Raw genomic sequence first — 25,931 nt, forward strand, 5'->3', positions numbered from 1 at the left:
AAAGTCTTAGTTCTATGATAGCATACAATTGAATGGTTTCCCCTTGGGAGTACTAAAATTCAATTAAGTCCCTCTATGCATCTGTATTAGATATAATTGTAGCAGGAATACTGAATTCACTTAGTTACACAGCAGAATCACCCATAGCTGAAATATAATTTGTAAACTTGCAGCCAGATGAGAAGTGTAACTTTCTGAATTCTCAGCAATGCCACCCATCAGTGTTGTGATTAATTTGTGTGTGGATGGTCACACTTTGTAAGTGCTCTGTTGCATGCTTTTTAGTTTTTTCTAATGGTGCAATTGCTACAAGCCTCTTTAAGGCTTAAGGACCCAGGGTCACAGGAGGTGCAAGGAATCTGCCTGTGGCTTACAGTGCTCTTTTCTGGAAAAGCCTCTAAAATGGCACATTCACAGTGGGCTTGCTTGAGGTTGGTGGGAAGCAGACCAACCACCCTTCGGCCTTAGGTGTGGTTGGAAATGACTGCCTTGTCTGTTTTTAAAGGCACCTTTTTTCTGAAATTGTTTCTATTAGAATCCAGATTTTTAGTCATGTGAGTTTCCTCAAGGGAAAATGTATTCAAACATGTTCATAGGTAGGAAAAGTCATCCGTAGGAGCAGTGAGGTCCTAGATACTGATGTCACTGGCAGCCCCTGCCTGCAGGTGTGCCACTGTTCAGTTTCATGTTGTCTTTTATCTTCTTTTCTTTTTTGAACCCAGGTGCGCTTAGCCACTGAGCCATTTCACACCTCACCTTTTTATTTTGTATTTTGAGACAGGGCCTCACTAAGTTGCTGAGGCTGGTCTTGAATTTGAGGTCCTCCTGCCTCAGCCTCCCAAGCCTCTGAGATTATAAGTGTGCCCCACCACACCCACCCTTTTTTTTTTTTAACCTTTTAACCAACTCATAAATGGCCACCATCATATAAACGGCCACCATCACATAAACTTCCGTGGGCTTTGCTGAATAATGGTGTAAGATCTGAAGTAAACATTTAGTTAAGGGTAGGGTAACTACACATCCTGGTTTGCCCAGGACCATTCCAGTTTATACCTTTAGTCCTGGTTTAATTATTAATAGTATCCCCTTTCACTCTTGAAAATGCCCCAGTTTGAATGACAAGTTTATAGCCTTATAGTACAGACTGTTATGGAATAGAAATTTTCCCTGTACAGAGAATCATTGTTTTTTTCTAAGTGAAATGGTAATCAAGCAAAGGTTATTTTTTAAATTATGCCTTATAGTACAAGAACTTTTTCAGAGTGAGAGTCGCTTTGTTTACTTAGGTCAGAAGATAAAGAAGCAGTACTGATTAGTGGTTAAGAGTACTGGTTTAGAGTAATAAAGACTTAAACTCTGGCTCTAAAACATACTCTGATTTTGTGTTAATTAGGAAGTATAGTGTATGTAAAGGGGTTAATTAGCATCATGCCTGAATAATAGTAAGCAACCCAATAAATGTTAGTGATTATTAAGGAAAATAAATCTTACTGAATACTTAAATTCTATGGCAGACTCTGTGCTTGGTATTGAAAGATAAGGAAATATGGCATTCTTCCTAAGAACCTGACATAGAACTATTTTGCCTCTCAATATCATAAAGCAATCTCTTTCTATGTGCTGAAAATTGGCATCTATATGCGGTTTAATTCTTTATTCGTTTAGGTTTGTGTCTGGCTATTGCCCTGATGTTGTATAGTAACATTTATCCCATGGCTACCTTATCTGGCACTGTAACAGATACAGAACATACATAATGTGAACAAAAAGTAGTGAATGCCCTTTGTAGAAGCTTATGTAGGCATGGTTTTTAGTTTTCGGGGATCCATTAATACATATACAACTTTTCTTTGAGCATTTCTTGGCTTAGAACCATGATCCAACTGGTAACATTTTGTTGCCTTGGGTTATCCAGTTAATGCAACAAGCACGTAAATTAAATATGAATACAGCTTTGGAGTTGTATTTATATTTAATTTACTCCATTATAATTATAAACACTGCTTTCCCTATCCATCCATTCCTACCCTTGGCTCACCCCGCTAAAGCAAGTAAGAGGGAGAAGTTTGAATGTGTGCTAATGAAGGGGGCTCAGAAGTGAGGTGATCCTTTTGCCTTTCTCAGTGTAAGCATCTTGTCATTGCCTGTGATTCTAACGTTTATAGATTCAAATGTTTATATACAGTGGCTTTTAAATGTCATCTTTTTTCTGTTCTTAACTGCAAAATTTGTTCAAATTCTATAGGAAAATTTAGCTGTGTTAAAGAGATAGTATGTTGCTATCCATTGCTGAGAGTAGAGCAAACTTTGGACCTTTGGTCCTATAAAAGAAGTCAAAATTTGTGGGAGTGTGAATCCTTGTTTTCAAGAAGCGCTGGGTTCGATCCTCAGCACCACATAAAAATGGGGTTGTTGTGTCCACCAAAAATAAATATTAAAAAAATTCTCTCTCTCTCTCTCTCTCTCTCTCTCTCTCTCTTCCTACCTCCCTCCTTCTCTCTCTCAAAAAAAAAAAAAAAAAAGAAGCAGCAGCAGCTCTTGATCTAAGCTGGTATGTGATGGCACAGGCCTGTAATCCCAGCAGCTCAGGAGTCTGAGACAGGAGGATTGCAAGTTTGAGGCCAACCTGGGCAACTCAGCAAGACCTTGTCTCAAAAAATAAAATTAAGGACTAGGGATGTAGCTCAGTTGGTAGAGTGCTTGCCTCATATGCACAAGGCCCTGGGTTCAATCCTCAGCACCACAAAAAAAAAAAATAATAATAATAATAATAAATTAAATTAAAAGGGCTGGGGCTATACCACAGTGGTGGAGCACTTGCCTAGCATACACAGGCCCTGGGTTCAGTTCCCAGCACTGAGAGAGAAAAAGAGAAAAAGAAAAGCCCTCGGGGTCTACTTGGGGAATATATCTGTGCTGGAAAGAACATCCCTAAAACAATTCACAGTAAAGGGATATAAGGAATCATGAGAATAAATGGCAGTTGCATATCAGAATGCCCTAATTTCAAGGGTTCTGTTCCATTGTTACTATAATCATTTTTGTCAGGAAAAGAGGTTTCACATTTGATTTAAAGAAAAACTTCATCAGTATCATTAGAGGAGATGTTAAAGAGTGAGTGCTTCTACCCACAGGGGGGGGGTTATTGGAAGTACAGTACTGGATTGTGATTGAATAGGTAGCTAGAGGAAGATAAAAGGCCCAGGGATGTTCAGCTGAGGCAAGTGTTAGAAGCATGAGGTATGGAGGTCTGAACGATCAGCCAAGCAAAACTGCATATCTTTTCATTGGGCCAGAAGGTAGGGGACACAGATTGGAGTCACAAGAGAGGAGGATAATGGAGAACGTAACAGTAGACTTAGGAGTTAAGATGTGTTCTCTTGACCATTGTCTGTTCCTCCTCTTCATAATCGGAGCACTGAGATACTTTTGATTGCTTTCCAACCTGTCTCATGGTTACATTTAAGTTGTGGATTTTATTAAAAATCTATTTGAAAATTATTTTTCTGATATGTTTAAAAATCAGAATAGATGTGGCTCTGTGATTATTTTGTAAGCCCTTGTGGAGTCAGTGTGATGTAATAGAGGCTGGGAATAGGAGTCAGGACCGAGGGACTCAGGGCTCTAGCACTGTGCTGTCATTTATTACCTCCATGACCTCTGATAAATCTCTTCACCACTCTGTATTAATTTCTAACCTCTAAAATGTTAGGCCAGAATCAGAGATTTTTATGTTATACATTTTTCTTCTTAAGAGTTTTTAGAAATGAAACTTTATTCAGAACCCTATATATAAAACAAAGCTGATTAGATTAATGGTTGTTAGAGAGCTGGAAGCTCCAACTTTTGTTGTTGTTTTCAGTTATACATGCCAATAGAATGTATTTATATTGTACATACATGGAGTATAACTTCCCATTCTCGTGGTTCTTGATGTGGAGTTACACTGGTCATGTATTCATATTTGAACAGAGGAAAGTTATTTCCAATTCATTCTACTGTCTTTCCCATTCCCATCCCTTCCCCCATTCCCACCTGTCCAACCTAGTGAACCTCCACTCCTCCCTCTCTCCCCCACCTTTTGAGAGTCAGCATCCACATATCAGAGAGAACATTCGGCCTTTGGTTTTTTTTTTTTTGAAACTGGCTTATTTCACTTAACATGATAGTCTCCATTTCCATCCATTGACCAGCAAAGGCCACAATTTCATTCTTTATGGCTGAGTAATATTCCATTGTGTATATGTACCATATTTTCTTTATCCATTCCTCTATTGAAGAGCACCTAAGATTGGTTCCATTGTGAACTGAGTTGCTGTGAACATTGATGTCACTCTAGTACACTGATTTTAAGTCCTTTGAATATGTGCCAAGGAGTGGGATAACTGGGTAAAATAGTGGTTCCATTCCCAGTTTTCTAAGGACTCTCAGTACTGCTTTCCAGTCCAGCAGCAATGTATGTGCCAACATTTATTGTTACTTGTATTTTTTTTCTTTCTCTTTGTGGTGCTGGGGATTGAGCCCAGGGCCTTGTGCATGCAAGGCAAGCACTCTACCAACTGAGCTGTATTTTTTTAAAAATATTTATTTTTTTAGTTGGACACAGTATCTTTATTTATTTTTATGTGGTGCTGAGGATCAAACCCAGGGCCTCGAATGTGCTAGGCAAGTGCTCTACCGCTGAGCCACAACCCCAGCCCTGTTGCTTGTATTTTTGATAATTGCCATTCTGACTGGAGTGAGATGAAATCTCATTGTAGTTTTAATTTGCATTTCTCAAATTGCTATTGATGTTAAACATTTTTTCCTATATTTGTTGACCATTCATATTTCTTTTTCTGTGAAATATCTCTGTTCAGTTCCTTTGCCCATTTATTCATTGGGTTATTTGTCTCTTTAAGTTTCGGTTTGTTGAGTTTCTATTTGTTTCTTGAATTTCTATTTGTCTTTTTAAGTTTCTTGAGTTCTTTATATATCCTGGAGGTTAATCCTCTATCTGAGGTGCAGGTGGCAGAGATTTTCTCCCATTCATGTCAGAGGTCTTCCTTTGCCTGTCCAGAGATTTTCTCTCTCTTCATGTTCTCGATTGTTTCCTTTGCTGTGAAGAAGTTTTTTAGTTTGAAAATTGATTCTTGATTTTACTTCTTGCACTTTAAAAGTTTTGTTGAGGAATTCAGTTCTTAAGCCAACATGGTGGAGATTTGAGCCTGCTTTTTCTTCTAGTAGGTGCAGGTTCTCCGGTCTTGATCCACTTAGAATTGAGTTTTGTGCAGGGTGAGAAATAGGGGTCTGATTTCATTTTAGTACGTGTTGATTTCCAGTTTTCCAAGCTCAATTTGTTGAAGAGGCTATCTTTTCTTCCATGTGTTTATTGGTGCTGTTGTCTAGTATGAGATAACTACATTTAAGTGGGTTTGTCTCTATTCTCTACCATTGGTCTTCGTGTCTGTTTTGGTGCCCATACCATGCCATTTTTGTTATTCTAGCTCTGTGGTATAATTTAAGGTCTAGTATTGTGATGCCCCAACTTTTTATCCAACCCATTCTCCCCAAGATCGCCCCTAAAGTCCCTTCCAGAATTTGACATTTTCTGATTCTTATATTGGTAAACTTATTAGAATTTCTTGAACAAATATGAAGAGGTAATATAAAACTAAATGGAGCACACACTTTACTGCACACCTGTGCTGTAGAAGATATTACCAGGTATAATAAGCAATGTGAATAGAAACAGAAATCTAGATCCTCCTTCAAGCAGACACTTGGTGAGAAAGGAAAAAGACAGTTTCTGCAACTTTTTATAACACAGTTCACACTACATAGTGATCCAAGGCATAGGCTGTGGAGATTGAGAAGAAAGGAAAAAGAGAGAACTTGATTCACCCTCTGGATACCATCACTGCTGCAGCTTCCTCCAAAAACATGCTGTTACGGAAGCTCTTGCAGACTAGACTTATGGGTTTATTAGTTTCCTATGGCTGCTCTAACAACTTATCACAAACTGTGCAGTTTAAAACAACTGAAATGAAGCCAGGCATGGTGGTGCATGTCTGTTTCCCAGCTACCCTGAAGGCAGAAGCAGGAAAATTACTTGAGTACAGGAGTTTGAGGTCAGCCTGGGGCAACATAGCAAGAACACATCTCAAAAGAGAAAGAAGAGTTTGCAATTCTTGTCCCTGGGCTGCGATCAAGACTGGGCAGGCTGCACTCAGAGGGAGAGGTCTTTCTTTGCCTGTCCAGCTTATGACATTTGCTGGTATTCCTCAGCTCATGGCCATATCATTCCAATTTTCAAAGCCAACATCTTCAGATTTCTCTTGTCTTCATATGACCCTGTTTGTGAATAGTCTCCCTCTGCCTGCTCCTTTAGAGGGATACGAGTGACTGTATTTATTTAGGGCACCATCTCAAGATCCTTATTAATTACATCTACAAAGACTGCCATATAAAATAACATTACAGGTCCCAGGGGTTAGGCTCTTAGGGAAGTCGGGGGAGGGATAAGCATTTTCAGCCTATTACAGCAATAAAACAAGTAGCACACCATACATACTTCTTATGGACTTAGTGAAAAACTGGAATAACTTGGAGTCCATTAATTTGGAACTAGTTAAATCAACCATGGTACATACAGAGCATGGAATCAGGTATAACCACTAAGAAGAATGAAGTGAGCATGCTGACATGGAACCATATAAGTATTATTGGAAGTTTACCTGTACAGTATAATAGATTTAAAAATTTTATAAGAAAGCCAGAAGAAAGTGGACTTGCATTTGATTTTTCTGGGTGAATTATGACAGAACTGATAGAGGAGTGTTAATCTCTAATCTTGTTGGTTTGTTTCCCAGATAGCAGACCCTACATTAGCTGAAATGGGGAGGAACTTGAAGGAGGCCATGAAGATGCTGGAGGAGAGTCAGAGGTGAGTGTGTGCAGGACAGAGGCCACCCTGCTTGGCGTGTCCAACCTGTTTTCTGGTGGCTTTGGTTTCCTTATGTTAAAACACCTCTTAACTCCAGAATGCCACACATAGCTTCTGCTGACTTTAAAATTGATATTTGTCTTGGGTTGAAGTTGCTTTGTAATTAAAGGACTTTGCGGGGGAGGGCATAATTTTCAGTTTTGTCTGTTAAGAGTTTTAGGGTGATGATACATTGATTTGAGTCTCTAAATACTTCTTACTGTAGATTCAAGTCAGAGAGGGCATCACTACAAGGAAATGGGTTCTGAAATGTTTTGTTGCTGGTGGTGGTGGGAGGGTCATGTTCTTTTTCTGAAACTCAAACTGTACTCCAAACTGGGACCTAGAAAGATGTGATAATTATATTTCAAATCCTACATCATTTATGAAGAAATTCTGGTTAAATGGCCATTCTGCATGTTCAAATGTTAAAAATTTGGTATGATAAAACATTTTTTTCTTTCCTTTAAAGTAGAAGAGTAGAAGATGAAAATGGGAAGAAGCTCATGTCAGAGGATATTCCAGGGCCACTCCAGGGAAGGTAGGTGGCAATAAAGTTTAGTACTTTTAGATAGGGTGTAAATGTTTCTTACCCAAATTTTCCATTGTTTAATTACAGTTTGACTGACAATTTTAGTTTGTGTCTAGGTTTTTTTTTTTTTTTTTTTTCCCTTCATGGTGCTGGGGATTGAACTCCAGGCTAAGTGCTCTACCATTGGGCTAAATCATTAGTCCTACAATTTTAGTTTGAGCCCAAAGGGAAAAAAAAATGTCCTGCAGTACTGGAGATTGAGCCCAGGGGTGCTCTACCACCGAGCTGCATCTCCAGCCCTTTTAAAATTTTACTTACTTATTTGTTTGATTTTTTTGGTGTCAGAGTTGAACCCAGGGCACTTAACCACTGAGCCATATCTCCAGCCCTTTTTTGTGTTTTATTTGAAGATAGGATCTCACCGATAGGGTCTTAAGGCTGAGTTGCTTAAGGCTAAGTTACTGAGGCTGGCTTTGAACTTGTGGTCATCTTGCCTCAGCCTCCTGAGCTGCTGGGATTACAGGTGTATGCCACTGTGCCCAGCTTAGAATTTAAAGGGATTTATATGCAGTATAACATTAAAAAACTGAAATGCCATTGGATGGTCAGATATAATGCTGAGCTTACCAGCTTCTTTCAGATCTTAATACAACCTCATGACTCAGAGCCATTCATGAATTAGTAATTATAACTGAAGTATCATACTTAGTTCATTCTTAAAAACTGATCTATTCAGTGGACTGAATTTTATTTTTAGAGATATTTTATTTTATTTTTTTAAAGTTATAGAAATCAGTTACACAACAAAGTGCATATTGTTTTTTTTTTTTTTTTTAAAGAGAGAGTGAGAGAGAGACAGGGAGAGAGAGAGAATTTTAATATTTATTTATTTTTGTTTTAGTTCTCGGTGGACACAGCATCTTTGTTTGTATGTGGTGCTGAGGATCGAACCCGGGCCGCACGCATGCCAGGCGAGCGCGCTACCGCTTGAGCCACATCCCCAGCCCCGAGATATTTTAATTTGCTAAGATTTGTCATTCTTATAATATCCTAAATGAAAAGAAAAGGTCAACTTTAATCAGTGATTAGCAGAGTGATTTAGTTCTTCACAACTGAAGTAACTCTTATCAAGTCTTTGTGGCTTGAACTAGTGGCGGAAAAAAATCAGAAAAATAAGTAGCTGACTTCAGTTTTCAAAAGGTGCTCGTTAGTCTAGAATTAAAAGTCCCAGCCCAACTTCCCTGAGACAAATTTATTTATTTTTTTTTTATAACCAGGAAACTCCAGGTAGGTCAACAGTACAACTCCCTTAAATTGTTCCTTAACCTGAATGTAAATTGTACAAGATTGCAAAAGAAAAGCATAGAGGAAGGCTCACAGTGTGCCAGTAAATGTCGTATTTAACATACCCGGATGCTAATATTTTAAAATATGCACTCCTACCGTAGCATAGGTTGTGCAGATTTTTAAAATCTCTAGGCATGAAGTGCTTTCTACAACTCAGGAAGGAGAATAGGAAGCAAATCCAGTGAGTCTCTTTGTTCCAGGCCTAAAGGGAATAAAAAGGTTTAAGTTTTGTCTGTTCTCCTGATTCCACAGAAGTTTCCTTAGAGGAGATACTTCCAAGGACATCTGTAATTCTCAGAATGACAGCACATTAACACCATGAGTCAGGAATATTCACACTTGGTAACAATGACATCGTCTTTGAGACAAGCAAGATGGCAGATAGAGTGTCATGTGCTTTACCAGCACTGTCAACTGTGTCCTCACTATTCTGTAATGAAAGGGCTTGTCCAGTGGGGATAGGTTACTCAAGGTCACAAGGCTAACCTCCATGGGCCTCAAGTTTCCCTCCCCATCAGAGGACTAGAGGGTGAGCACCCTGGGGAGGGTGGAGTTTTAAGCATTGTTTTGACAGTGCTGCTTTTTTGAAAGAGAAAAATTTTATCAGTCATATTCTAATTAATAGAAATAGTACTTTTATGTCTCTGCATCACACATTGCCTTGCCATTGCTTATGACTTCAGCCGTTTGTATTGTTTCCACCCCTCATGTAATGAACAGTTCCTGTCATTGCTTAGATGGCAGTAAATCTATTCTCACTTGAAGCAGATCTCAAGTTTCCCAACTTGGGGAAGAGGTGGTGGTAAATGATGTGTGCATTACATAGTTAAGGCTGCCAATCCAAGTGGACTAGCCTGCTACATGAAAGAAAACTAGGTAATCCAAGGGTCTTTGTGTTAGTGTGTTCTTGCTGCTTTTGTGACCTCCTAGCATCTTAGAAGGACTTTTGGCTCTTCTAACATGTTCATTAACTATTCTATCTCTACTCGAGGATGAACCAGTCAGTATTGCCAGAGCAAGACTGATCAAATTCTTAAAAATCAAACTCATATTTAAGTAAAGAGTTAATCACAAGTAAGGTAATATTTGGAAATCAGTTTATAACCTGAGGTTTATTTTTTTTAAATTATGAACTGCATATCAAAGCATATTATTTCTCTTATAGCTTCCCAATAAGAAAAAAAATGATCAAAGCTGGTGTGAATGAGAGAAATAGTTGGGAGAGAGTGTGTGTGTGTGTGCGTGCTCTTCCCACCAGCCCATCAGCTCTTTTTATTCTGCAGTGGACAAGATATGGTGAGCATCCTCCAGTTAGTTCAGAATCTGATGCACGGAGATGAAGATGAGGAGCCCCAGAGTACCCGGTAATGGAGAATGATTGGCAGCTTCCCTTTGAAAGTCTGTGTGTTCTTGATTTCTGTAGTGATCACAGTCTGACAAGTGGCTCAAATAAGGAATTATTTTTCATTGAGTTACATGTAACATTCAAATAATGTTCATTTTCTCTTTTTAAAAAAAAACTTGGGTAATATATTTTGTAAAAAGGAGGCATTTAATAAAATTAGATACTGTAGTTTTTATGGTTTGGGGTCTTACAAAAGGGACCAGTAGGACTGAAGAATAAATGCTGTGTGCTTTTCTCCCTCTTCTTCCTAAGAATTACTGCAGCTGAAAATATTGGTCTACATTGTCTGGATATTGCCCATTTGTTTTATTTATTCATCTATTTAGCTTCACTTTGTCTTTCACTATTTAATTTTTTTGTAATAAGTAATACATTCTCCTTATTCAAAAATCAGAAGGTAAAAATGAGTGTGCCAAGACAGTTTTCCTTCATATTTCTGCCTCCCTACCTGTTGTCTTCCCTAGAGAGAGACAATTACTGGTTTCTTACATCTTCTTCCATAGCTATGTTATAGAGTGGCCCTGCCCACCCTTTCTGGTACATAAAGACCATGTACTTGTTCTGTGCCTTGCTCTTTTCTGCTTTGTCTTCTAGAGTCGTAATTAAGGAGGTTTCTTTTTGTTAAGAGCTCTTTAGTTTGGATGAAGTGTTTTCTTTAACTAGTCTCCTCCTCATGTTTTACTGGAACAAATGTTGCAGCCAATAACTTTGGATATTTGTCATTTGTTCTAGAGGCTAAAGTGTTTGGAGGGGTCTGAGAAATGGGACTGCTAGGTCAGATGTGCTTTAGGAACTGTAATAAGTAGTGCCAAAGTTTTTTTTTTTTTTTTTCTTAGAGTTGAGCCAGTTCATTGTCCTACCTGCAATGTATGAGAATACTTCTTTTCTCATACCTCTGCCTACAAGGATATTGTCACATTTAAGGATCTTTTGTTAAGTGATGTTTTTGACAAGAGAAATCTGATGTGAGATATTTTAGCATAATTTAAATTTACTTTTTTTTTAAGGAACCAGGTTAAATATCTTTTTATGTTTTAACACATATTTTATTTCCCTTTGTCCACGATCCTATTTGGTTCTTTATCTTTTTCTTATGTTTACAGTTAACAGTTATATTCTTTTTAATATTTTAATTTAGTTGTAGTTGGACACAATACCTTTATTTTATTTTTTATGTGGTGCTGAGATCGAACCCAAGGCCTCACTTGTGCTAAACAAGCGTTCTACCGCTGAGCCACAACCCCAGTCCCTACAGTTAACAATTATAATTGTGTATTCGAGGCAAGCACTATACCAACTGAGCTGTGTCCCCAGCCCTAGTTGTTCTTTTTCTTTTTAGTTGGACTCAATACCTTTTTTTTTTTTTTAATATTTATTTTTTAGGTGTAGATGGACACAACACAATGCCTTTATTTTCATGTGGTGCTGAGGATCGAACCCAGGTCCCACCTGTGCGAGGCGAGCGCTCTACTGCTGAGCCACAATCCCAGCCCCGGACACAATACCTTTATTTTGTTTATTTTAAGTTTGTTTATGTGGTGCTGGGGATCAAACCCAGTGCCTCACACATGCCAGGCAAGCGCTCTACCACTGAGCCACAACCACAACCCCCTAGTTTATTCTTTATAAGGGAAATTAACCCATCTATTTTAGTTACATGTAAAACAAAACAAACCTAGTTCCCCTTGGATTTACTGTACTATTTTCAATAGCTGTTTAATGCAAGAAATTGTTCTTTAACAATTCTTTTTAAAATGTTTTCCATTCATTTTATCTTAGTTCTATCCTCTGTAGTTCTTCTTTTCCCCGATTTTGGGAGATGGAATCCAGGGCCTTGTGCTTAATAGACAAAAGCTCTATTATTGAGCTACATCCCTAGCCCCTCCTGTAGTTCTTAAGGTTGATATTTAATTTTTAAAATACTATAAAAGTAAATTACTCAAAAACAGTTTGTACCTGCTCAATAAAAAGAGGGATATTTATTTCTTAGAACTCATTTTTAAAATATTTTTCCCTCCAAACTTGCAGTACCATACATGCATTGACTTTTCTGAACTTCTGCCTTCTAGGACATTATGTGGATTTCAAGTCTAACAGATTTCTCTAAATTCTAATTTTGTTTTTGTGCTTTGACTCTAATACTTGTTTAATCTAATTTTATTAACAGAATCCAGAATATAGGAGAACAAGGTCACATGGCTTTGTTGGGGCATAGTCTGGGAGCTTTTATTTCAACTCTAGACAAAGAGAAGCTGAGAAAACTTACAACTAGGATACTTTCAGATACTACCTTGTGGCTATGCAGAATTTTCAGGTAAAGACATTATTAAGAGTTTTTAGTTTCTGTAAAGTTATTTCTGAGTCATATGTGAATGAGCTTTCTTCTGGAGCTCTACCCTGGGCCTCTCTTGGAAAGGTTGCTTCCTCTCTCCATGCCTCAGCTTCATTGTCTGCTAAGTGTGGATAACATTAATAGCTGTCATGGAATTATTGTGAGGATGAGCTAATGGATTAATATATGTAAAGAACTGAGAACATAAGCACATAAATGTTTGATAGTGTCAACAATTATTTATTTCTAGTTATTTATTTTCCTAGTTTGTACCTAGTGATAGAAGAGCAATGATCTGGATGAAATATTTTTATTCACATTTTTCTTCCTTCTCTAGAATATTGAAAATGAAAAGCCCCAAGCAGATTATAATAAAAGAAAAAGTTAGCCTACCCAACATTTTTAGCAATTTTATTTATTCTGGATGTTTTAGGGCTAAATCTGTGCTAACAACCAGCTGGCCGCCTTGTAGAATAAGCCAGAACCATGTTTTTCAGGGTGTGTGTGTGTGTGTGTGTAATCTATCCTCACAGGTGGAAGGCAAGTGCTCTACCACTGAGCTACAGCCCCAGCCCCTCTTTAGGCTTTTTCTATCTGGGAGACTTCAAATTTCTATTTGTTTTCCATAGTTTCTCCTCTCTCTGGACTTAAGTACAGATGAAGGGTTGTTACTGCTCTCCTGTATAGTCTTCAGCTACAGTGAGTTGTCAACTATCTAAGATTACAGTGTTTCACATTCTTATCCTCTCTGCCTGACCTAGATGACATTATCTGACTTCAGAAAATAATTGCTTCCATGATTATAAGATTAACATATATAGTCAGAATTAATCAGAAATAGAAGTACATTAATATATGGATGTCTCTTAATAGGTATGAAAATGGTTGTGCTTATTTCCATGAAGAGGAAAGAGAAGGACTTGCAAAGATCTGTAGACTTGCCATTCATTCCCGATATGAAGACTTTGTGGTGGATGGATTCAACGTGTTGTATAACAAAAAACCTGTTGTCTATCTCAGTGCTGCTGCTAGACCTGGCCTGGGCCAGTATCTTTGTAATCAGGTAATGTGGTATAAGGCAGCTGTTTTGAAGAAACAGTGCCATGTTTTGTCATGAAGCTTTAAAAAAAAAAAAAAAATGGTTTCATTCGCTATATTGCCCAGGCTGGCCCCCGACTTCTAGGTTCAAGCGATCCTCTTGCCTTTGCCTCCTAAAACTTGGGACTACCCAATGTGTACGGCCACACAAAGTTTGTCCTGAAGCTTTTAAATTGTGAAGGCTTATTTCATTAGCTGCTGTGTTCAAGTTGAAAGAAAGATGATCTTATGTGTTTATTTCCTAATAATGAAAAAACAAAGCATATATTATTGAATTTAGAAAGTATGTGTGATGGATACATTTATGTATTTAATTGCTCAATCAACTATAGTCAAAAGTTTTACCTTATTTCTTCCCAAACTCTAATCAAATGGTACACATATGTATTTTGCTTTTTTCATTTACTGTTCTAATAGAAGTATGTCATACATGTTTAATGTCTTGGCAGTTCTTCAAGTGAATGTACAGAAATTTAATTGACTATTTCCCCTTTGGACAAAAAGAACATTTCCATTCTCTTTTTATGACCACTTTCAGGTAGCACTCTTTTTGTAGATATTTATATATCTTTTGCACATATTTATATATAAAGCTTTGTCTAAGGGGCTGGGGTGTGGCTCAGCAGTAGAGCACTCGCCTAGCACGTTCGAGGCGCTGGGTTTGATCCTCAGCACCACATAAACATAAATAAAATAAAGGTATTGTGTCCAACTACAACTAAAAAATAAATATTTTTTAAAAAAGCTTTGTCTCGGGGCTGGGATTGTGGCTCAGCGGTAGAGCTCTCGACTAGCACATTCGAGGCCCTGGGTTCGATCCTCAGCACCACATAAAATAAATAAAAGATATTGTGTCCAACTAAAAAATATATATATTAAAAAAAAGCTCTAACTTTAGTGTTATATTCCTCTCATAGGTTTTCAGAATCAATCTAGAATTACTCAAAGAGCATTACTATTTTTAAAGCCCAATCAGGAGGACTACCTTGAGATCAAAAGATTGTAAACCCTCTTAGCCAAGAATGTTTAACGAAAAACCCAGAGGGTTGGAGAGTTGATGAGGGAAGGGGCCCTGAGAGATGTGTAGAGGCAACTCAGGGACTAGAGCTGGTTCTGAACTGTGATGGCTGATGGCAAGAAATTATGTCCTCTTCTTTAGGGTGTTTCTATCTTCCTCTAGACAAATTAGACAAATCACTTGAGAACCTACTGCAAGCCAGGTTCTTGTAGATTAGTAACAATCCAGTCTCCAAAAGTATGAGATTTATGAGAGTGTTCTATTAAGAGACACAAGCAAGTGGAAGAAGAATGTATATGAAATGGCCATGCTCATGCTTTTAAAAACATGCACATGCTCATATAGGTAGTTTTATACCTAGAAAAATAGGTATGTCTAAATACAGACACACATCCCCCAGAAAATGTCTGGAAAGTTATATGCTAAAAACAGTGGTGGATTGGTGGCTTATGAGGGAGTTTTTTCGCTTGTACTCTTTTGATGTTTTGTTTTACTTGGGCATCACTTTTGTAATTATTTTTTTCTTTTGGTACCAGGTATTGAAGCCAGGGGTTCTTTGCCACTAAGCCACATCCCCAGCCCTTTTTATTTTTTGAGATATTGAGACATGTCTCACTAACTTGCGTTAGGGCCTTGCTAAACTGCTGAGGCTGGCCTTGAGCTTGTGATCCTCCTGCCTCAGCCTCCTGAGTTGCAGGGATCACAGGAGTGTGCCAACCCATCTGGTTCACTTTTAAATTCTTTTAAAAATCCATTAAGGAGGAAAATGTGAATAAAGTACTCATTAAATTTTTTATCTTTAATTAAGCCAAGTCTTAATTACACAGAATAATATGCTACAACTATTTACAATTCCTAAAACTATAAACACTTGAGGATTTGGAAACTAAAAATTGAGTATAAAATTAATTTGATTAGGGCTGTAGCTCAGTGGTAGAGTGCTTGCCTAGCACTGGGTTCAATCCTTAGCACTGCATAAAGATAAATAAATAGAATAAAGGTATTGTGTCCATCTACAACTAAAAATATTTTTTAAAAAACTGATGAGATTGTCTCCATATTTTTTTTTAATATTTATTTTTTAGGTATAGATGGACACAACACAATGCCTTTATTTTTATGTGGTGCTGAGGATCGCTTCCGGGTTCCACCCGCGCTAGGCAAGCAGTCTACCGCTGAACCCCAGGCCCACCCCCCTCCTGTCTCCATTCTTAACACTGACTTCACTTAAGAAATGTAGGTTTGGCCAGGAGCAGTGGTACATGCCTGTAATCCCAGCAATTCAGGAGGCTGAAGCAGGAGGATTACAAATTCAAAGTCTGCCTTAGCAACTTAGTGAGACCCTAAGCAACTTAGTGAGAAGACCCTGTCTCAAAATAAAAAGGGCTTGGGATGTGGCTCAGCGGTTAAGCGTCAATCCTTGGTAGAAAGAAACAGAGAGAAGGAAAAGAAATTTGGGGAGAAGGAAGAAAAGAAAGAAATAAAGATCTGTTGATCCATATTTATTACTGTTTAAGTGTGGGTGGACCCACAAATAAGATATTGTTCTTTGAATGCCTTTAGCTGGTGTTATTTACCAGTAATGCTTGGAGAAAGAATCCTAAATTACCATTCAGAATGCCCACTATTTCTTTTGTTTGGAAAAGTGTTTGTTTTTTGATATATGGTAGAATGTACTAAGACAGTTATTAATTAATTTAGAAAATTTTACATTATATCCTCTTAAACAACATCTGGCAATTCACTGTTTTGTTTGGTTGGGGGTTTGGCTTGACTTTCCAAGTAGATACTTTAATATCTACTTACATATTAAGAGTTCCTAAGGGGAAAGATTTTTCTAAAGAAAAATCAACCTTTCATCTTTCACAATCATAAATGAATAGTGACAGAGAACTTTGTTCTAAAGTCATACATCTCTTCTTGTAGCTTGGCCTGCCCTTCCCCTGCTTGTGCCGTGTGCCCTGTAACACTATGTTTGGATCCCAGCATCAGATGGTAAGTTCTGGTTTTGGTTTATTAAATAATATGGAGTTAAGTTTTGTCTTTCTTTCACCTGAAGTTGTTTGCTGACCCGCAGATAATTATTAGCTTATTTGTTTATTGTTTTGGTATTTCTATAATACGTGCTTCTGTTTATATGTGCATGAAGTTTGGCCAGTATATAGGTCAGGAGCATCTAGCTCTTAAGGAATCTTACAATCATTAATCACTATATCACCTGTTGCTGCTGCCCGTTTTTCCCCCTATTTTGGGGGGATATTGGGCATTAAACCCAGGGCCTGTGCGTGCTAAGCACGAACTCTACTCAGCCCTATCACTTTAAATTGAAATACAACAACCAAAATAAGCACCAGAAATTCCTTCTGATACTCATTCTTTTAACGAATTACCACTGTTGCCTGGATTTATGAATAGGCAGATTTTGAAAATGAGGTTCTTTATTGTAATCTTGGGGTTGATTTCTGCTTATTTTTAGACATGCAAATGATAAACCTCTCTATACTGAAGCCAGAGGAAAAACGACAGATTATAGGGTTCTGCATTCCTTTTTTTAAGATAGTTTCATTTTTTAAATTTTATACTAATTTTAGTATTAGTATAGGTATTTTGTTGATTCTTTGGGGAGGGTTGAGAGAACATTTTCCTGAAGTGTTTAAAACTAGAAAAATATTCTGCATATGTACAGTTTTTACCTTTTATCTCATTTAGCTGATTTTTCTATTAGCCTTCAAGAAAAATTTTGGTTTTCATATCTGATTAAGGAAAATAGGAATGTCAAGAGTAAATAGATTTGAGTGATTAACTTTGAGAGTCATCTGCTGCTTTTGGAAGTCGTAATTTTTCACTATATAGTTTTTATGCTCATTGCATCCTGTTTCATGGTTTGTTATTTGGTCCCAGGATGTTGCCTTCCTGGAAAAAATGATTAAAGACGACATAGAACGAGGAAGACTGCCCCTGCTGCTTGTTGCAAATGCTGGTAGGTATCATAAACCTGCATCTTCAATTATGAATATGCAAGAGGGACCTTAAATGCTTTCCTGAAAAGTCTTAAGAAATGTTTAATATACATTATATTACATAATTGTAATGTAATACGTTAATGATACATTATATAATATAGATCCATTACATAATACAATCTGTATCCACATGACAGTGAGAACTATAATATTAATTTTAGCTCTTAGATTTTCAGTTGTTGGGGTTGTGGTTCAGTGGCAGAGGGCATGTGTGAGGCACTGGGTTCGAGCCTCAGCACCACATAAAAATAAATAAAAAATGGTATTGTGTCCATTAACAACTTAAAAAAAAAAAAATTTTTTTTAATTTTCAGTTGTCGGTCTGTTTTGGGAATGTGTGCGTTTCCCACGCATGTGCATGCCCATGCTTTTTTCATTTAGGTTGTCAACACTTCTTCATTTCCTTCATGTGCTTCCTTTCTCTAAATTAAGTTTTTAAACATCACTCTTGAATATCCATCTCAGAGGGTAACAGGTCAACTACCATTTTCTGCTTCACTTATTGTATTGAATTCAACATTGTGCCTCAAGTCCTAGATAGTGAAGTAAGGCAAGAAAAATATTTTTAAAAATATGGATTAGAAGGGAAGAAGTAAAACGGTCTTTATTTGTAGATGGCATGATTATATTGATAGAAAGTCCAAAGGAAACTACATTAAAGCTACTGGAACTAATTAGTGAACCTAGCAAAGTTTTTTGATTTCTGCCTCCTAGCAATGCACAACTAGAAAGTGAAATTTAAAAAGTCATTTGTAATAGCATCAGAAAACATGAAAACTTTATGGATAAATTTAGCTAAGCATATACAGAGCACCAAGAAATACAGAATATTGCTGAAAGAAATTCAAGAGTCCTAAATAAGTGAACTGATATGCCATGCACATAGATTGGAAGACTCAATATTGTTAAGTCCCTTCTTTCCAAACTAATCTGTAGATTCAGTTCAATTCCTATCAAAATCTTGGCTTCTTATTAGGTGCAGTGGCACCTAATTATAATCCCAGCAACCGGGGAGGCTGGTGTAGGGATCACAAGTTCAAGGCCAGCCTCAGCAACTAAGCAAGACCCTGCTTCAAAATAAAAATTTTAAAAAAGGACTGGGGATATAGTTCAGTGGTAAAGCATTCCTGCATTCAATCTCCAGTACTAAAAAATAATAATAAAATCTCTCTTTCTCTTTTCAGTTTCTTAGTTAGGTATACATTAGCTGATTCTAAAAGTGTATATGGAAATTTAAAGGACCTGAGAATAGCCAAAATAATTTTGAAAAAGAACACAATTTGAAGATTTACCCTGTCGGACTTCAAGACTTCCTATAAAGCTACAGATAAGGGCTGGGAGTGAAGCTCAGTGGTAGAGGACACACTGGGCATGTCTGAGGTCCTTGGTTCAATTCCCATATCTCTCTCTCTCTCTCTCTCTCTCTCACACACACACACACACACACACACACACACAGCTACAAATAAGAGATTAAGAATGTGAGATTAATTGAAGAGAATGGAGAGTTCAGAAATACACTCATGGTCACTTCATTTTTAACAAAGACCCAAGATAATTCAAAGGAGAAAGGTGTTTTCTACCAGTGGTCTTGGAAAAATTGGATTTCCATGCAGAAAAAACTGAACCTCAAACCTTCACCTCACTTTGTATATAAAAATTAATTATAAATGGTTCATAGGTCTAAATATAAGGGCTGGGGATGTGGCTCAAGCGATAGCGCGCTCGCCTGGCATGCGTGCGGCATGGGTTCGATCCTCAGCACCACATACAAAGATGTGTCCGCCAAAAACTAAAAAATAAATATTAAAAAATAAAACAAATAAATAAAAATGACATAAATATAAAAGCTAAGCTAACTAAAAAAAACTTCTAGAAGAAAATACAGGAAGGGTCTTGTGACCTTGGATTAGGCAAAGATTTCTTAGAACTGGGCATGATGCTTCATGCCTTTAATTCCAGCCACACAGGGGACTGAGGAAGGAGGATCACAAATTTAGGGGTATCCTTGGGAATGTCTCAAAAAAGAAAAAAAAATCATTAAGGCATAAAATAAGAACCATGAATTATACTTTATTGAAAATTAAGAGCTTGGCTAGGGTGTAACTCGGTGGCAGAGTGCATGCTTAGCATCTACCAGGTCTTTTGTTCAATTCCAGCACTAAAAAGAAGGCAAGAAAATTAAAAGCTTTTACTCTTCAAAAGATCCTACTAAGAAAATGAAAGCAAATTATAGATGGGAGAAATATTTATAAAATGTTTTTCAGAGAAATATATCTTGTATCCAAAATATGTAAAGAACTCCTGCAACTCAACAGTAAGAAGCCAGTACAGTTTTTACAACCAACAAAAGAGGATTGAGGATATAGCTCAGTGGTAGAGTGCCTGGCATGCACTCGTCCCTGGGTTCTATCCCCTGCACTGCGGAGAGGGGAGCAGGGAGGAAATCACCTAAGATGAAAAGATTTGAATAGACACTTACCAAAGAAAATACTTGCACTTGAAAAGATGGTTAACATTATTACACTAGAAAAGTGCAATTTTTAAATCACAGGGCTGAGGGTGTAGCTGTGTGGTTTTTATGCTTGCCTAGGATGTGTGAGGCCCTGGGTTCTATCCTTAGCACCACAAAAAATACCCCAAGATGAGATATTACTATTTCTGATAGAGTGGAGGGAATTTAAAAATACAGTGGCAAATGCTTGTGAGCAGAGTAACTAGAGCTCTCATATGTTGTTGGTAGGGGTTCAAAATGTTGTAGCCATCTGGAAAAGAGTAGGACGGTGCCTCAAGAGCAAAACATAACATTACCATGTAAACCATCAGTCTCACTTCCATGTACTTTCAGAGAAATAAAGAAATACCTCCACATAGACTTGTATGCAGATATTCATAAACAAAATAACCTAGATATCCTAACAAAGCAGAACAACTTCAAAAGTATGCTAAGTATAAAAAGCCAGACACAAAAAGGTACACAGTGTGTGGTTCCACTGATATGAAATTCTAGAAAAGACAAAATTATAGTGACAGAATCAGATCAGGGTTGTCTGGGGTCAGTGAGGAGTTGGGGAGAAGAGCAAGTGAAGTGGGAAACGGAGTTTCAGAGGTGATGGAAATGTTCTGTATCTTGATCACGATGGTTATACACTATAGATACATTGGCCAAAATTCATTGAACGTTGGGCTGGAGTCGTCACTCAGTGCTAGAGTGCTTGCCTGGCACGTGGGAGGCCCTGTTTTCAATCCTCAGCACCACATATAAATAAATAAAAGATCCATTGACAACTAAAAAATATAAAACCTTGAAAAAAAACACTCATTGAACATGTCAGACATGTGGCACAAGCCTATGCCAGTGACTCAGGGAGCTAAGGCAGGAGGATCACAAGTTTGAGATCAGTCTCAGCAACTTAGGCTCTATCTCAAAACAAAAAATAAAAAAAGGGCTGGGGATGTAGCTGGGTGGTAGGGTGACCCGGGTCAATCCCCAAGCAACTTAGCCAAAAACAAGAAGAATAAAACATAAATGATTGGGTTTTATTGCCTGTGAATTATGCTTCAGTAATTATTTTTTTAAAAAGAAAATACTTAACTATTATTGCGGAAGGAAACCACCACTTCCTGTCTGATTTATTGTATAAAGACAAACATAGATCTGCCCATATTCAATCACTTGATAGACTGAAGGGACTGCCACTGGCACCTGACTGAGTGACTTTCCACTGAGACCTTATTGTAGTCACCAGAAGACACATCCCAGGGGTTAGTCAGTAGACAACTACCATAAAAAGTGAAAAGGAGTCTGAATGTGGTCCAGTCACTAACACTGCACTGTGATGGAAGAGTCATGTGTTGGTGTGTGACCTTGGTTCAACCAAATTAAGTGTGTCAGTTGAGATATTTTTAAAATTTTGAGATTTGTATGAGAAAAAGAAAAAGGTTTTACCCCTTTTCCTGGCATAGACTTTGAGGGGGAAGCCATTTCTTTAGTAGGATTTGTTTGGCATGGCATGAAATCTTACTAGTTGGAACTCTACTAACTGGAAATTTGGGACAGCTGGGAAAATACATGGCTCTATGTCTTATTTAAAGTCCATCTGAAAAAGAACCTGTCCAACAAAATCTATAGGGCAATCATATCACCAAGGGAGTGGCTCAAAGTGTTTAATGTTTAAATAGGCGTCAGATTGTATGTTCTATATTAACAAAGAACCTGGGTGGGGAAAAAAGCCCAAGTTCGTGTGTGTGTGTGTGTGTGTGTGTGTATTTCTGTTTCTAAAGGATACACCTGAAATGGGAATAGGAAAGAAAATGAATCAGACATTACTCTCCTATGTGCACATATGAATATAATGACCAATGTAATTCTCTATATATAATGTATTACATGTCAAAATACATTCTGTCATGCATAACTAATGAGAACAAATAATAAATATAGCTGTTAAAAAAAAAAAAAAAAGGATACACCTGAGTCAAAATAACCCAGAACATGACAATAGGATGACAAGGAATATTTTAGGCAAATGCTGACAAAAGTACTATAGAGCATTAGTGTGGGGTAAAATAGACTTCAGATACCTGAAAGACATGATAATTTACTAAAAGATCAGTCCTGAATGCTTATGGATAGAAATTTGAAATATATAAAGAAAAAAACTTACACATTACAGTCGAGCCGTTGACAAACCCATAGCTGTCTTTATGGGAGATTTGACTTATTTCTCATAAATCATTAGGTCTAGTGGATAGAAAATCAATAATATAGTTAGATGCATATAATGGAGAGTACACATAAGCTTACAAATCAACTTGTAGAAGTTGATTTTAAGTCAGTCTACAAAGAAAATCTTAATAAAATAGGGATATAATAAGTTTCTTCCCTCTTAAGGAGATACTGTATGTAAAAACTCCTAGCTTTGAACACTCAGGAGATATTTGTTCTTTCTAATATCCCTGTTTATTTCTTTTATTCTAGGAACTGCAGCAGTAGGACACACAGACAAGATTGGACGTTTGAAAGAGCTCTGTGAGCAGTATGGTATATGGCTTCACGTGGAGGGGTAGGTGGATAGGAGGTTGTGTGGCTCCTTGTTGGGCCTGTACATAGTCTTCATGAACACAGACCTCCAGGGCATCCCTAACACCACAAACAAGAAGAAGAAGAAGCATGGACATCCAGGCCTCTCTGTAGTGACATCATTAAGGGTTCTTTTGGTTACAGATAACAAAATAACCCAAATTGACTAAAGCAAAAGAGATTTAATTTAAAAGACCAGTACTAGGATTGACTTCAGATATACTGTAACCAGAATTCAGTGTCTTCCTCCCACCTGTGTTTCCCCAGTCACAGTCCCTTGGCTCGGTGTCCTGTGTGTGGGCTGAGTGAAGGGACTTTCCTACGATAGTGCATGATAACTGCACAGACTGCAGCCTTCCTTCCAGCAGGGCAGAGACCTCATGAAGTGGAGTGCTCGCACAGTCTAGGCTACATGCCCACTTCAGGAGCAGGCGATGTCTCCACCTAAAGCTCATGTTCTGGTAGAGGAAATTGGGGTGTGTCTCAGAAGGCCATTGGAGTGCCTTTAAGGGAAAAGTGGGAAGCAGATGCAGGACAACCAGAGTGGTGATCGTGCCCACCACATCATCCATGGTAGGTTTCTTTTTCATCTCCAAAAGAACAATGTCTGAGAAAGAGTAGCTGTGAAAGATGCAGAATGGTTACGCCCCGACTCAGTAAACAGGGATATGCCCTGAGGCATTTTCAAGGTTTTCTTGGAATTTATATCATCTACCTGTTCCTTTGCTGTCATATAAGCTAATGGCAACTGAAAGACATTTACATGTCACCCTGCAAAAAAGCCTTCACTTTTTTGGAAAGTGCATATTTAATGAATCAGTAACATTACGTGATTAGTTCTTAGATTGGTGTTTTTTCTTCCAGTGTGAATCTGGCAACATTGGCTCTAGGTTATGTCTCCTCGTCAGTGCTGGTATGTTCTTGATTTACTAAATATTAATGTTTTTAAGAAGGAACTTAAAATCTTTGAATTCTTGGTGGCTTTTTTTTTTTTCCAAAGTGTTTTTAAATGGAAGAGGGAGTTGGGTTTAGTGTGTTCTGATAATCTAATGAAAATTCCTCCTCTTCTTGGTAGGCTACAACCAAATGTGATAGCATGACACTGACTCCTGGACCGTGGCTGGGTTTGCCAGCTGTTCCTGCAGTGACTCTCTACAAGCATGATGATCCTGCCTTGGTGAGCTTGTCCTCTCTGGAGTGGGGAGTGGCTGATACTCATTATTGGCTTTAGGGACAATTTTGGAGGCTAAAAATCCAGATAAGTGGCTCTCTCTGGTCTGCTTGTTTTTTTGTTGTTGGTGGTGGTGATGGTGGTTGTTTCTTTTTAATACTGGGGATTGATTCCAGGGGCACGCTACCGCTGAGATACATTCCCAGTCCGGCTAGCCTCAGACTTGTGCTCCTCCTGCCCAGCCTCCTAAATCGCTGGGATTATAGGCATGCTCCATAGTGCCTGACTAGGGACAAAATATAGAATAAAAGAGTGAAAGTTTTCTTGATTTTACTTTTTTTTTTCACACAGGTGATCCATATCATACAGATTTTTCTATTATGCACCTCATACTTCCCTATGTATAGGAAGAATTTTTTTATGACATTTTATGACTGCATAATAATCAGCCACTCAAGTATCACAGTTTTTTTAATCATGATCATATCTTGTGAACTTGTTGGATGTTTTCAGGTTTTTGTTACTGAAATAATGAGACAATGAACATCTTTCTGTATTTCAAATTGTTCCTTAGAATAGGTTCCCAGAAGTAGAATTACTGAGTTGTAAGTATTTTAAGGCCTCTGATCCACATTGTCTAGTAGGATGGAACATGATATTTTTTAAAAAATCAGAAGTTGTTTCTGATAGTAGGTTAATGGCAGGCATATACAAACTACATGTTAAGTGATTATTGCTAAAATAGTTGATGTCTTGCTCATTTGATAATGACCGGGTATTCAAGGATGCTCAGAGCACCCTTGCAAGTGGCTGCCTCTTGAATGGCCGAGAGCTCTGGCTCAGGCATATGACCCATCTGGATTCTCTTCCTGGCTTTGCCACCACTCACCTCTAAACCTATGGATAAAGCCAGGACTGTGAACTAAACTACCTGGAATGAATTCCTTGTGGAGTTGTGGGGAGGTCAAATGGTTAAAGAAAACAAAGCATGTAGTAGCATCTGTCACATGGTAAGTGTGTGTAAATGGTAACTGTATAATTCTGAGGTTCCAGTGTCTTGGATTAATGCACCCATATTGGCTTTTTCAGACATTAGTTGCTGGTCTTACATCAAATAAGCCAGCAGACAAACTTCGTGCCCTGCCTCTGTGGTTATCTTTACAATACTTGGGACTTGATGGGATTGTGGAGAGGATAAAACATGCCTGTCAACTGGTGAGTAGAAACCTGAAGTTTAAATGAATCACAAAATCTCCTTGACAAAAGCAGAGACAGAAAAATTATGCATTTGTGTACCTGCCATCCAGGACCTCATCATCTGAATTTACCATCTCATAAACTATCAGACTTCCTGCCCTGTATGTGTATGTTTCTTGTTGGAAGATCTGGGAGCAGCTGCTGGCATTGACTCAGAATTTTGGGCTGGATAAAATCAGATTAAAAGAAGATAGGCCTGCTGGCACACACCTGTAACCCCAGCCACTTAGTGGATTGAGGCAGGAAGATCACTAGTTAAAGGCAAGTGTGGACAACTTTTCAGAGACCCTGTCTCAAAAGAAAGGGCTGGATGTGTAGCTTAGTGGTAGAGCACCCCTGGGTTTAATTCCCAGTATGAGGGGAAAAAAAAAAAGAAAGATTAAAAGGAAAACCACTGTCATCTTAGAATGAGAAAAGAAGTCACAGAATAACTTCCAGGGAGAGAGAGGATGCAGAAGAACAAACACTCCCTTTGGTTGATCCTTCAGGGTGACAGAATGTGAAGGTTAAAGGTAGAATATGGATGACATGCATATTTTTAACACCCTGGCATCGGTTCCCAAATTGCAGGGTTCTGGGGTCAGTTCTAATTCTCCTTGCATTTGAAGTGTTCTAATTTTGAAAAGTATATAATTAATGCTGTAGTTAAGTATCCAATCCATTTGGTTGCTATACCAAAATATCTTAAGCTAGGTAAC

At 37.9% G+C, this 25,931-nt stretch overlaps 1 protein-coding gene across 5 annotated transcripts in view; it reads left to right on the forward strand.

Moving 5' to 3' along the window:
* The window catches only part of Pdxdc1 (pyridoxal dependent decarboxylase domain containing 1), a 54,682-nt gene that overhangs the window by 10,260 nt on the left and 18,491 nt on the right, over nt 1–25,931 (forward strand). For 3 of the 5 annotated variants that reach the window (XM_046440376.2, XM_046440232.2, XM_046440392.2), the window contains exons 2-12: nt 6,855–6,928; nt 7,440–7,508; nt 10,130–10,210; nt 12,419–12,565; nt 13,457–13,646; nt 16,626–16,694; nt 17,601–17,679; nt 22,704–22,788; nt 23,670–23,718; nt 23,881–23,982; nt 25,066–25,191. In XM_046440376.2, the coding sequence (XP_046296332.1) occupies nt 6,855–6,928; nt 7,440–7,508; nt 10,130–10,210; nt 12,419–12,565; nt 13,457–13,646; nt 16,626–16,694; nt 17,601–17,679; nt 22,704–22,788; nt 23,670–23,718; nt 23,881–23,982; nt 25,066–25,191 (1,071 nt within the window). The remainder of the gene's footprint in view (nt 1–6,854; nt 6,929–7,439; nt 7,509–10,129; nt 10,211–12,418; nt 12,566–13,456; nt 13,647–16,625; nt 16,695–17,600; nt 17,680–22,703; nt 22,789–23,669; nt 23,719–23,880; nt 23,983–25,065; nt 25,192–25,931) is intronic. The other 2 variants (XM_046440296.2, XM_046440403.2) reach the window with 1 other exon arrangement.

The sequence above is a fragment of the Marmota monax genome, unplaced genomic scaffold (genome assembly GCF_021218885.2).
Source record: "Marmota monax isolate L192 unplaced genomic scaffold, Marmota_monax_Labrador192_F-V1.1 WCK01_AAM20220418_F8-fsc00035, whole genome shotgun sequence".
In the NCBI taxonomy this organism is placed as follows: Eukaryota; Metazoa; Chordata; class Mammalia; order Rodentia; family Sciuridae; genus Marmota; species Marmota monax.